This window comes from Apodemus sylvaticus, chromosome 1, assembly GCF_947179515.1.
Source record: "Apodemus sylvaticus chromosome 1, mApoSyl1.1, whole genome shotgun sequence".
NCBI lineage: Eukaryota > Metazoa > Chordata > Mammalia > Rodentia > Muridae > Apodemus > Apodemus sylvaticus.
The window spans coordinates 56,087,931-56,099,143 of NC_067472.1; the positions used below are offsets into that span (position 1 = coordinate 56,087,931).

The 11,213-nt window shown below is 53.5% G+C and overlaps 2 protein-coding genes across 8 annotated transcripts; both read left to right on the forward strand.

The window, feature by feature from the left end:
- The first annotated feature begins 161 nt into the window (after nt 1-161).
- Dnajc4 (DnaJ heat shock protein family (Hsp40) member C4) lies at nt 162-4,758 on the forward strand. Of its 5 annotated transcripts, none has more exons than XM_052191097.1 (7): nt 162-207; nt 484-597; nt 2,373-2,466; nt 3,191-3,375; nt 3,459-3,623; nt 4,394-4,480; nt 4,560-4,758. In XM_052191097.1, exons 2-7 carry the CDS (start codon nt 503-505, stop codon nt 4,669-4,671), a joined length of 738 nt encoding a protein of 245 aa, XP_052047057.1. In that variant the 5' UTR covers nt 162-207; nt 484-502; the 3' UTR covers nt 4,672-4,758. The 5 variants fall into 5 exon arrangements, with proteins under 5 accessions (XP_052047057.1, XP_052047064.1, XP_052047046.1 ...); XM_052191104.1 differs by having other exon boundaries at nt 198-216; XM_052191086.1 differs by lacking the exon at nt 162-207 and having other exon boundaries at nt 232-597.
- A 91-nt stretch (nt 4,759-4,849) lies between these two features.
- On the forward strand, nt 4,850-9,807 carry Vegfb (vascular endothelial growth factor B). Of its 3 annotated transcripts, none has more exons than XM_052191126.1 (7): nt 4,850-5,326; nt 5,836-5,878; nt 6,167-6,363; nt 6,543-6,616; nt 6,801-6,836; nt 7,031-7,266; nt 9,429-9,807. In XM_052191126.1, exons 1-6 carry the CDS (start codon nt 5,267-5,269, stop codon nt 7,242-7,244), a joined length of 624 nt encoding a protein of 207 aa, XP_052047086.1. In that variant the 5' UTR covers nt 4,850-5,266; the 3' UTR covers nt 7,245-7,266; nt 9,429-9,807. The 3 variants fall into 3 exon arrangements, with proteins under 3 accessions (XP_052047086.1, XP_052047103.1, XP_052047094.1); XM_052191143.1 differs by having other exon boundaries at nt 7,132-7,266; XM_052191134.1 differs by lacking the exon at nt 5,836-5,878.
- Nucleotides 9,808-11,213: the final 1,406 nt, after the last annotated feature.

Below are 11,213 nucleotides of genomic sequence, written 5' to 3' on the forward strand. Positions count from 1 at the left end.
GCACCGCCACCTCTTAGATTAGACACCGGTACCTCTCAGTAGCCCCAGTGCTTCCGCTTCGCGGGCCCCCGGCGTCCTGGGCCAATGAGCGTGTGGGGGCGGGTCCTTTGGTGCGCATTCTCACCTCGCCCAATAAGCGTGGCCCGAGCGACTGACTCAGGGGCGGGGCCTTCACAGGCGCAGGAAATGGCGGCGCCCGAGGAGCCTGTGAGTGGGGTAGGGGCGGGGCTTGGCCGTGTCGCCTCCTCCTCACGCCCCCTAAGGATTTGGGTGGGAAGGGGTGCCCGAGTGCCGAGAGGGTGGTCCAGACTTTGTAGGGTGGTGCTGGAAGGCCCAGGACACCTGTTGTCCGATTCTGAGTAAAGAGGCCTTCTCCGAATTTGCCTTTGTGGGAAACTGAGGCAGGTTCCTTCCTTCTGCCCCGGTCCCCGAAGTCCTGCCCGATTGGGACCCAATGGACTTTTGGGGACCTCCCGTTCCCAGCTGCCCGCCCGCCGTCGTCATGCCGTCCCTGTTGCTCCGGCTGCCCCTGCGCCTGTGCCGGTTGTGGCCATGTAGCCCTCCCATCCGACTTCTCACAGCCGCCACAGGGCAGCGGTGAGTTCAGCCCCAGAATTTGACCAGGTTCAGTGGGTTTTCTCGAGAGCCCGCCTCGCGTTTTGAGATAGTTGTCTCTGCATTATGCACCTTTCGGGGTTTGTCCCAGACAACCTTCGCCTTCAGTGCTAGACAGTATCAGTAGCTAAGAACTGGGCTGCAAGATTAAGTAAGTTAAGTGACAGGTCAGGGATCTGAGCTCAGGTCTGCTCGTTCCATAGCCCTGGCGTGTTGTCATACACTGGGAAAAAGGAGATTGAGTAAAAGATTTAGATTTCTGGGCTAGAATCTGGATGCTGGCCAGGAGGAATGAAGTGGGATATGAGAATCTGCCTTTTCCTTTGTCATGGAGTTTTCCTATGTGACCCAGGTAAGCCTCCAAATTCAAACTCCGGAGTGTCTAGAGTTCAGGCACAGCCACCAAGCCTGGCTTGGAAATCCTTTCCCTGGGTACTGGCACTGGCACTGGCACACAGAACCTCCTGCATAAGAAGCCAGGATGTTTTTTTGTTGTTGTTGTTGTTGTTGTTTTGTTTTTGTTTGTTTGTTTGAGACAAGATCTCATGTAGGCTAGGCTAGCCACAAACTAGTTTGTAGTCAAGGGACCTTGAGTTTGTCTCCACCTCCTAAATGCTGGGATTACTGGTTGGCATCACCTCATATCACGACATCTGCTGTTTTAAAGAACTTTTGAGGGGCTGAAGGTATGGATGGTTTAGAGATTGAAAGCACTTGCCCCCTCTCACAGAGGATGCAGTTTCTATTCCCAGCTTTCACATGGGAACTTATGAACAGCCTCTTTTGACCTTTTAGAGGCACCAGACATGCATGTGGTGCACATACTTGCAGACACTCACTCATAAACACAAAATAATATAATTTTAAACAATCTTTAAAGAAGTTTTTTCAATCCCAGAATTTGGAAGGCAAAAGCAAGCAAGCTCTGTGAGGCTTTTTTTGTTGTTGTTGTTTTTGTTTTGGGGTGTTTTTTTTTTTTTTTTTTTGGTTTTTTGGATTTGGTTTTTTTTCAAGACAGGGTTTCTCTGTGTAGCCCTGGCTGTCCTGGAACTCACTCTGTAGACTAAGCTGGCCTCAAACTCAGAAATTCGCCTGTCTCTGCCTCCCAGAGTGCTGGGATTAAAGGCGTGCACCACCACCGCCTGGCTCTGTAGCTTTAAGGTTAGCCTGGTCTACCTAGGGAGCTCCAGGTCTGACAGGTAATAAGATTTTTTTGATGTATTTTTTTTTTTTTTTTTTTTTTGGATTTGGTTTTTTTTGAGACAGGGTTTCTCTGTGTAGCTCTGGATGTCCTGGAACTCACTCTGTAGACCAGGCTGGCCTTGAATTCAGAAATCTGCCTGCCTCTGCCTCCCAAGTGCTGGGATTACAGGCGTGTGCCACTACCACCCGGCACTTTTTTTTTTTAATTGTCGAGGCAAGGTTTCTCTGTGTAGCCCTGGCTATCCAAGTGCTGGGATTAAAGGTATGCTCTACCATTGCCCAGCTAAAACCCTATTTTGTAAAAAAAAAAAAAAAAAAAAAAAAAAAGCAGCAGCAGCCTTTCGGTTTGTCACGTAGGAGAGGACTAGACTTTGAAAATGAGAAGTCCTGACCATTCTTGAAACCCCTAAAGGGAAATCTGGGGCTATATGTGTCTTGGGACTAACTTCAGTTCCTGGTAGCTAAACTGAAGGTGTGGCTCAGGAGGGTGGCAGACTAGGTGACGGTGCCCTCTGGCCTCCTAAGCCTCTGCAGGTTTGGGCTTTTCTCCACAGGTCCGTCCCTGCTAATTACTATGAACTGTTGGGAGTGCATCCTCGTGCCAGCGCTGAAGAGGTTAAACGTGCTTTCTTCACCAAGTCAAAAGAGGTATTGGTGCCCCCAAGGTGAGGGATGTAGAGGAAATCTGAACTTGGCAGAGAGGCCCTCTGACTTCCTGGGATAGGTCTGTATCTCTAGCTGGTAGCACCTTCCTTCCGCCTGCACGGATAGGAGGTGCTCATTATTCTCCGTGATTTAAAGGACCAGGCAAGGCTGGGGGCCTTTCTGATTTATTTATTTTATGCATGTGAATATTACTATTAAGGTCTTCAAACACACCATAAGAGGGCACGGGATCCCATTACAGATGGTTGTGAGCCACCATGCGGTTGCTGGGAATTGAACTCAGAACCTATGGAAGAGCAGTCAGTGCTCTTAACCTCTCAGCTGTCTCTCCAGCCCTGGCGGTGTGTGTGTGTGTGTGTGTGTGTGTGTGTGTGCTGTCTTTCTGGTTCTGTGGGGTTTTTTGTTATTGTTTTTGTTTTTTGAGACAAGATCTCACATTGTAGCCCATGGTCTCAAACTTCCAGTGATCCTCCTCCCTCCACCTCTCTAGAACGGGAGTTACAGAAGTGTTTGGTTTTCTTGTGAGAGGGGTAAGGAGTCCATACTTTCGGACTCTGGCCTCTGGGAGGGTCGGCAAGCCTGTAGTGAGGGTCAGTGTCGGTAAGGTCTGTGGGAGTGCTATCAGTCTTTATGGGTGGACGTCATCAGGAGACGTCCTAGGAAGGGAGATGGAAAATGAGATGAGGGGGCCCCTGCCTCACCCCAGCTACACCCTGACCGAGACCCTGGGAACCCGGCCCTGCATAGCCGTTTTGTGGAGCTGAATGAGGCGTATCGAGTGCTCAGCCGTGAAGAAAGTCGCCGTAACTATGATCAGCAGCTGCATTCAGCCAGTCCTCCGAAGGCTTCAGGGAGCACAGCAGAAACGAAGTCTACACAGCAGACACACGGGTACAGTACAGCAGTCCTGACCCCTACGCCCTTACCCTCAAGTCTTTCCAAGAGCCAGCTCTCCACTGTCCTTTGCTCCCCAGCAGCTCCTGGGAACCCCCCAACGCTCAGTACTGGGCCCAGTTCCACAGTGTGAGGCCACAGGGGCCCGAGTCCCGGAAGCAGCAGCACAAGCACAACCAGCGGGTGCTGGGGTACTGCCTCCTGCTCATGGTGGCAGGCATGGGCCTGCACTACCTCGCCTTCAGGTGCCTCCCATCCTTCCTGGGATCCTGGGCTGGGGGGATCAAGAGAGCGGTGGCCAGGCAGCTACAGCAGCCTGTGACCTGCACACTTTGTCTCTCTCAAGCTAAGCACTTTGTGAAATCAAGACTTGGAGCCTTGCCTTTCTGGGTAAAGGCAGATCTGCACATAGGGCTAAAGCTGCTTTCTGTTTCTCATAGCTTGAATGTTAATCTTTGATACTGCTTGTTGCTGGGGCTGGAGCCATCCACAACTATCCACCAAGGGCACCGTCAAAACCCAGCAGTTCCTTCTTAGTACATCAGAAATGAGCACATCATAAATATATATAGAGAGAGGAGGGGAGAGAGGGAGAGAGGGAGGGCGGGAGGGCGGGAGGACAAGTGCAGTGTAATGGATTACTGCCAGGGCCTCATCCCACACGTGAATGCATGCTGTAATACCAGTTTTCTGCAGCATAGAAACCCAAAGGATGGAGCCCACTGTGCATACTGCCTAGCAATGGGGATGACTAAATGTTCCCCCTTTCTAATTTGGGGAGGGGGAACCCTGATTTCACAGCTGTTTCACCAATCTTCACAGAAGAGCCAGGGACTGAGGGTGCCACCCAGCTCTGGGACTTGGGCCACTTGGTGCCTTTCTTTTCAACTTATCACAGGTATCTCTTTAGAGAGAGATGTAAAGCTGTGTGAGAGATGCTAGAGCCTTGTCAAGGACCAGGGCTTCAGGGACACCAGAGTTCAGAGACTCAGGGTTAATTGCAATTCCCTCACAGGAAGTTGGAGCAGGTGCATCGCAGCTTCATGGACGAAAAGGATCGGATCATCACAGCCATCTACAATGACACTCGGGCCAGGGCCAGGTCTGTCACCGCCCTGACTGTGCTTCCTGCTTCAGCACCACCCTCCAGGATCCCCGTCCTGATCTGTCTTTCCTTCCAGGGCCAACAGAGCCAGGATTCAGCAGGAGCGCCAGCAGAGGCATCAGCCTCAGACAGAACCCTCCCTGCCTCCAGAAAACCCCAGGATCATGCCCCAGGACACGAGCCCGTGAGAGGCTTACCTAGGTGGGACCTGCATTGGTCTTCTCCCTGCTGCCTGTCCAGGACTACACGTGCAATAAACTCATTTTCAGACTCTTGTCCGATTCGGTCCTTCAGGTCACGCATCTCTACACCCCTCCCGTCGTGAGGCACGACCCCCTGAGCCCGGCCTCCAGGGCGGTGTGTCCCCTTTCCCCTGCAGCGGCGGGAGGGGGCGTTTGGAGGGGACGGGCTCCGCCCCCGCCCCCGCCCCGCCTCCGCCCGCGGCCCGGTGGGGAGCGCGTGTTTAGGTCACATGAGCCTCTTGCCCGCCAGCCCCGGCCAGGCCCCCTGCCACCCTCGCTGTCCCCGCTGCCCGCCGTCCCGGCCACCACCACCACCACCACAGGCCTCCCGCCGGTCTCGTTCCTCAGGCCGCCGCTGCGGCGCTGCGCTGCGCTGCCTGCACCCAGGGCTCGGGAGGGGGCCGCGGAGAAGCCGCCCCCCGTGCCCGGCCCCGGGTCCCTGCGCCCGGGCCCGCGCCATGGGGCTCTGGCTGCCGCCGCCCCCCGCGCCGCCGGGCTAGGGCGATGCGGGCGCCCCCGGCGCTCGCCCCCCGTGGGCACCATGAGCCCCCTGCTCCGTCGCCTGCTGCTTGTTGCGCTGTTGCAGCTGGCCCGCACCCAGGTACGTGCGTCCGCGACATCCCGCTCGCTCGCCCGCCCGCGGTGCCCTCTCAAGGTTGGCGGAAGTGGGGAGGCGCCCGCTACCTCTGCTGAGGGGATCCGCTGTTCAGACCGGGAATATCCCTGAAGAGGTGCCCCTCGGAGCAGGCCCGCTAGTCCTAGCCCTTACCCCAGGGCCACTCCCCCACTTTACCCCATCTTCTGGGCGGTTGTAGGGCTGAGCTGCCTCAGTGTCCTCCGAACCTCGTTTGTGTCCCATTATCCCGGCCCCTAATCCTAAAACAAGCCCAGCTCTAAGGCTTGGGTTTAGTACCATCCCCAGAATATGCCTGGTGGGTCTTGGGCCAGGGAAAGTACCAGATGGCTGAGTGTACGAGAAAAATTAGAACTGAGGTCCTGGGAACAATCTGGAAAGATGTCAGAAAGGCGCAGAAGGACGGAGCCCTTACATAGCCACAGGGCCAGCCCTTTTAGAGTGCATCTTGGGCCCAGGTATCTTCTTTCCCACAGGCCCCTGTGTCCCAGTTTGATGGCCCCAGCCACCAGAAGAAAGGTAATAATAGTTAACAATAACTTGACACCAGCCAGTACTAAGAGGGGTTAGCACATGTTCTGATTTCACATCCCTTATCTTGTGTGATTCCCAACTCCTTTGGGAAATGCCATTTCACAGAGGAAGAAACTGAGGCAGAGGGCTTAATCATTTCTTGAAAAACAAGGCAGAGAAAGATATGTTTAAAGGATGGTTGGGGTGGTGGTGACTGGGTATCAGAGAGGCTACATGCTCTAAGGAGCTGCGGGAGACCTGGTGAGAATTTAATCCATCTGCGTCTGCCCACAGTGGTGCCATGGATAGATGTTTATGCACGTGCCACATGCCAGCCCAGGGAGGTGGTGGTGTCTTTGGGCGCAGAGCTGGTGGGCCACGTGGTCAAACAACTAGTGCCCAGCTGTGTGACTGTGCAGCGCTGCGGTGGCTGCTGTCCTGACGATGGCCTGGAATGTGTGCCCACTGGGCAGCACCAAGTCCGAATGCAGGTACCAGGGCACGTGGCTCAGGCGTGTTGATGGGACAGTGATGTCCTGGGGGCTGGGTCAACCCAGGGACAGGCACGCAGGAAGCCGGAGGTTCCAGTCATCCTATCTAGTATCCCCTTTCTCCATCTTTCTACCGCCCCCCCCCCTCACTTGTCTCTTCCTCGTTCTCCTGAGTACAGATTCTCATGATCCAGTACCCAAGCAGTCAGCTGGGAGAGATGTCCCTGGAAGAACACAGCCACTGTGAATGCAGGTGCCAGCCACGGCTAACTCCCAAGGTCACAAAGTGTAGCTGGGGTGGGGTAGCAGGTGTGGGACTGTACTTTAGTAGGGGCCAGGTGACTGAGAGTAGAGCCAGGAGTAGGCATGGATCCTGGGGCAAGAGAGCAGGAGGCTTGGGTTTCTTTAACCTACCTCCCCCCCCCTCTCTCTCTCAGACCAAAAAAAAAGGAGAGTGCTGTGAAGCCAGGCAGGTGAGTTCCCGGGTTCTTGGTGCCGGTCCAGCAAAGAGCTCACCCGTAGGTTGCAGGGTGCACATGTGAGCCAGGAGGCTGCAGCCCCTCTGCCCTCTCCTTTCCCTTTTCTCCTCCCCAACTCCACACACTCTGCCCTAACCCTAGCTCCTGGGAAGCTTTTCCCTCCCCAGACCTGTCGCTTCTCCTCCTAGGGTTGCCATACCCCACCACCGTCCCCAGCCCCGCTCTGTTCCGGGCTGGGACTCTGTCCTGGGAACATCCTCCCCAGCTGACATCACCCATCCCACTCCAGCCCCAGGACTCTCTGCCCACCCTGCACCCAGCGCCGCCAGCGTCCTGACCCCCGGACCTGCCGCTGCCGCTGCAGACGCCGCCGGTTCCTCCATTGCCAAGGGCGGGGCTTAGAGCTCAACCCGGACACCTGCAGGTGAGGAGTCTGTGGGGTGGTGCTTGTGTGGGAAGGCAGCGAGGTTGTGTCCTGGAGCAGGCCCGGATGAGCCGCCAGTGAGGGAAAGACCAGGGAAGGAGGAGCCAGCTGCAGGTGCTAAGTCTTTTACTGTGCATCTGCTGGCAACCAGATCGTCAAAAACTCAGCTCAAGACTAGATGCACAAGTCAGAGGGTGGGAGGGATGGTACCACCATCAGTAGAGGATGCTAAGCACTGTGATGGGGGCACCGAGCTAATCCAAGCCACCAGCCACCTCCTGGAGGGGAACTGAAGAAGACTTTTTTCCCAATGTGCACAGCTTTATGTGATAGACGTTTGCTCCATTTCTGCAGGCTCTGGGGGAGCCAAGGCGTCCGAGAGCCCCACATGCCTCCGCCCGGAACACTTAAGGAGCCCTTCCTGTTCCATGAGGCTAGGATGGCTTACGGGCCGGGCCCTGGAGGCTTCTAGACAACGATCAGAATAAGATGGGGTTCAAAAACGGAAATGCGTCAAGAGGGCTGGGACTGGACACGATGGCACACCCGGGGAGGGGAGTCTTGGTCCTCTGTCGGAGGGGGGATGGTCAGGAGGTCACGGGCATTCTCAGCTACAGAGAGAATTTAAAGCCAGCCTGGGCTATACAGACACATGCTTAAAAAGCCAAAACCCACAGAAGACAAAAGCCAAAACCCACAGAAGACAAAAGCCAAAACCCACAGAAGACAAAAAAATAACTGCTGCTTTTGGAATGGTGGTGCACACCTGTAATTCCAAACAACACTCAGGAGGCAGAGGCAGGAGGATAGGATTTTGAGAACAATCTGGGCTGAGGAATAAAGTGGTCTCGACAAACCATAAGAATAAAGGGGAGCTGGGGATGTGGCTCAGTGGGTAGAGCGCTCACCTAGCATCCAAGAAGCCTTCGGTTCCGTCTTCACCAAATGGAACAGGTATGAGAGCACTCGGAAGTTCGAGGTCATTCCTTGGTGACAGAGTGAGTACCTAGAGGCTGGGGGTGTGGCTCAGTGGTGAGGAGCACTTTCTGCCCTCACAGAGGATTCAGGTTTGGTTTCCAGCACCCACATGGTGGCTCATAACCATTCATAACTCTAGTTCCGGGGTATCCAATGCCGCCTTCTGGCTTCTGCGGAGACCAGGCATACATGCAATGCACATACATGCATCATACATGCATGCTTATATTTAATATAAAAGATGTCACTGGTAAATAGATAAACAGGGGCTGGAGAAATGGCTTGGCTGGTGAAGTGCCTACTATTTAAGCATGAAGACTGGGAAGGGGCTCTGCGCTGTAACCTGCGATGGAAGAGCCGGCAGGGACACGGGAACACTGGAGCGTTCTGGACAGCTGTCAGAGCAGAATCAGTTAGCCTCACGTGGAGTGACTTGGTTTCAGATGGTAAAAGGTGGAGAGGGTGGAGAGAGCTGGCTCACCGTGCCTTCTGCCCCTGGAGAAGGCTGAGGATAGACCCCACAGCACGCTTGGCGGAGGGCTGCGGCGGGAGCTGCAGTGATCGGACGCCTCCTCCGGCCTCTTCAGGCACCTGTGTACATGTGCTTACACAGTCAGACATACGCACACCTAAATAAAAATAGCAGAATATGGTTTTGGTTGGTTGGTTTTGTTTTGTTTTTGAGACAGTGTCTCTCTCTATGGCCCTGGCTCACCGCATGGCACTCACTGTGTGGACCAGCCTGGCCTCAAACTCTCAGATATCTGCCTGCCTTTGCCTCTTTATGCCTGGCAAAAAAGGATAAAGATGGAGGGTGGTTGAGCCACCAGTACCTAAAATGCACACCCAAGCATGCACACGCCCATGAGCACAGGCTAGTCCTGTCCTCCACAATTTTTAAAAGAAAAAAGTTATTTATTTCATGTACACGTAAAAAAACTTTAGTGTTTTACCTGCATGCATATCTGTGTGAGGGGGCCAGATCCCCTGGAACTAGGTTATAGGCAGTTGTGAGCCGCCATGTGGGAATTGAACTCAGGACCTATGGAAGAGTAGTCAGTGCTCTTAACTGCTGAGCCATCTCTCCAGCCCATTTAACAAAGTTTTAAAAATAAAAATGAATATAAAAGAAGAGCTTGGGGTTAAGCTCCAGCCAGCACTCATACCTTTCCTCCCCTCCCCAGGTGCCGGAAGCTGCGAAAGTGACAAGTCTCCATGGGCCTGTTTGCCTCCCAGGCCCTTCTCCATAGGGAGCAGAGTGGAGCCTAGGAGAACCACCTCAGTCTGGGAGGACACCACCCCAGGACTTGGACCTCTGAGAGAGCTCTCTTGTCATTTTTATCTCCCAGAGCTGCCATCTAACAACTGTCAAGAAACCTCATGTCTCACCTCAGGGGCCAGAGTACTATCTCAGTTAACCACCCTGGTCAAGTGAGCATCTTCTGGCTGGCTGTCTCCCTTCAGTATGAAGACCCCAAACTTCTACCAATAGTGGGATCTGGGTTCTGTTACGATAACTGTGACACACACACACATTCTGATAAAAGAGATGGAAGACACCAAGCACACTGTCGCGGCCTCTGTCATTGTTTGCTACCGTCCAGGCTGGCCAGCCTGGGCAGGAAAGGGTTCTGCCTCCTGTCTGACTGTGCCAGTGCGCCCAAGGCCAGACAGCAGTTCCCAGGTAAAGCCACAACCGCAGGTTGATAAATCCTGTTACATCAAGTCTCTGCCTCTTGCTCACCACAAGGATTCTGACTGCCCTGGCCAGAAATTAAGGAGAGACCCAGACTATAAGATCTGCTTCCCATGTTCACATGGCAAGAACAGGCAACCGCCATCATCAGAACCCTTCGGGCTCTGAACTAGTATGACTTTTTTCATACAATAGGAGGTATCACCCACTTTCCCTGTTGAGTATACACTTGCAATATTGTTCCTTGTGGCTGCCCCGTTCACGCCTCAATCCTGCCTTCCTATGTCTGGAAAGCCTTTTTAAAGAAACACACCCACACTTCACCTGTACAATCCCTGGTATCCCGGGATTCATCAGCTGCTGCTTGATTCTTAGCCTACTCTGTCCAGGCTCAGTGTCCACCCTTCTCCAGTGCCCTGGATGGAGTGGGAAGGCCTAGCCTAGCACCAAGGCTTTGGCCTGCTACAGAACGGTCAGGGGCAGAAGTGACTGAAAGTAACCACCCTCCTGAAGGGACTGACACTGAGGTCATGATCTTGGTGGTACCAAAGCAGGAGTAGGGTAAAGAATTCCTCATCATGATTATCATCACATACTTATTTATCCATTTATGAGAGTCTCACATAGCCCAGCATGGCCTTAAACTCCGTATGTAGCTGAGGATGGCATGGATTTCTAATCCTGCACCCACTTCTCAAGTACTGGAATTACAGGTTTGTGCTGCCACACCTAGTTTGTGTACTGCTAGGACTCAAACCTGACTTCATGTTCGGCAAATACTACTGATTTGCTGCATCTTCAGCCCTGGTGCTGTTTTTGTTTTTGTTTTTGAGACAGGGTTTCTCTGTGTAGCCCTGGCTGTCCTGGAACTCACTCTGTAAACCAGGCTGGCCTCGAACTCAGAAATCCGCCTGCCTCTGCCTCCCAAGTGCTGAGATTAAAGGCATGCGCCACCACCGACCGGCTCCTGGTGCTGTTTTTGAACTTTCTCTTTTTAAGGTAGTGTCTCCTGTATCCCAGGCTGGCTCATAATTCTTTATGTAGCTGAAGATGTCCTTGAACTTCTGATCCTCCCTCCTCTACCTCCAAAGTGTTGACATTACAGACATGGGACAGCACACCATTTTTATTATGTTTAAGCAACTTTCTCAGCAGTGATATTGGTGATCATGTTCTGGCTCGGTGATGGTTAGCTCGTGGGAGCTAAAGACTCTGACCCTTACTAAGCTTCATCAGATATGCAGTATGCTTCTCTTGGCGTCAACACCATGAT

Excerpts from the sequence above, each read along its gene's own strand:
- Dnajc4 (XM_052191086.1), top strand. The coding sequence starts at position 455 with ATGGACTTTTGGGGACCTCCCGTTCCCAGCTGCCCGCCCGCCGTCGTC. Across the intron at positions 598-2,372 it reads ACAGCCGCCACAGGGCAGCG|GTCCGTCCCTGCTAATTACT; the intron begins GTGAGTTCAGCC and ends TTTTCTCCACAG. Across the intron at positions 3,624-4,393 it reads CTGCACTACCTCGCCTTCAG|GAAGTTGGAGCAGGTGCATC; the intron begins GTGCCTCCCATC and ends ATTCCCTCACAG.
- Vegfb (XM_052191126.1), top strand. The coding sequence starts at position 5,267 with ATGAGCCCCCTGCTCCGTCGCCTGCTGCTTGTTGCGCTGTTGCAGCTG. Across the intron at positions 5,879-6,166 it reads CCCCAGCCACCAGAAGAAAG|TGGTGCCATGGATAGATGTT; the intron begins GTAATAATAGTT and ends GTCTGCCCACAG. Across the intron at positions 6,364-6,542 it reads AGCACCAAGTCCGAATGCAG|ATTCTCATGATCCAGTACCC; the intron begins GTACCAGGGCAC and ends TCCTGAGTACAG.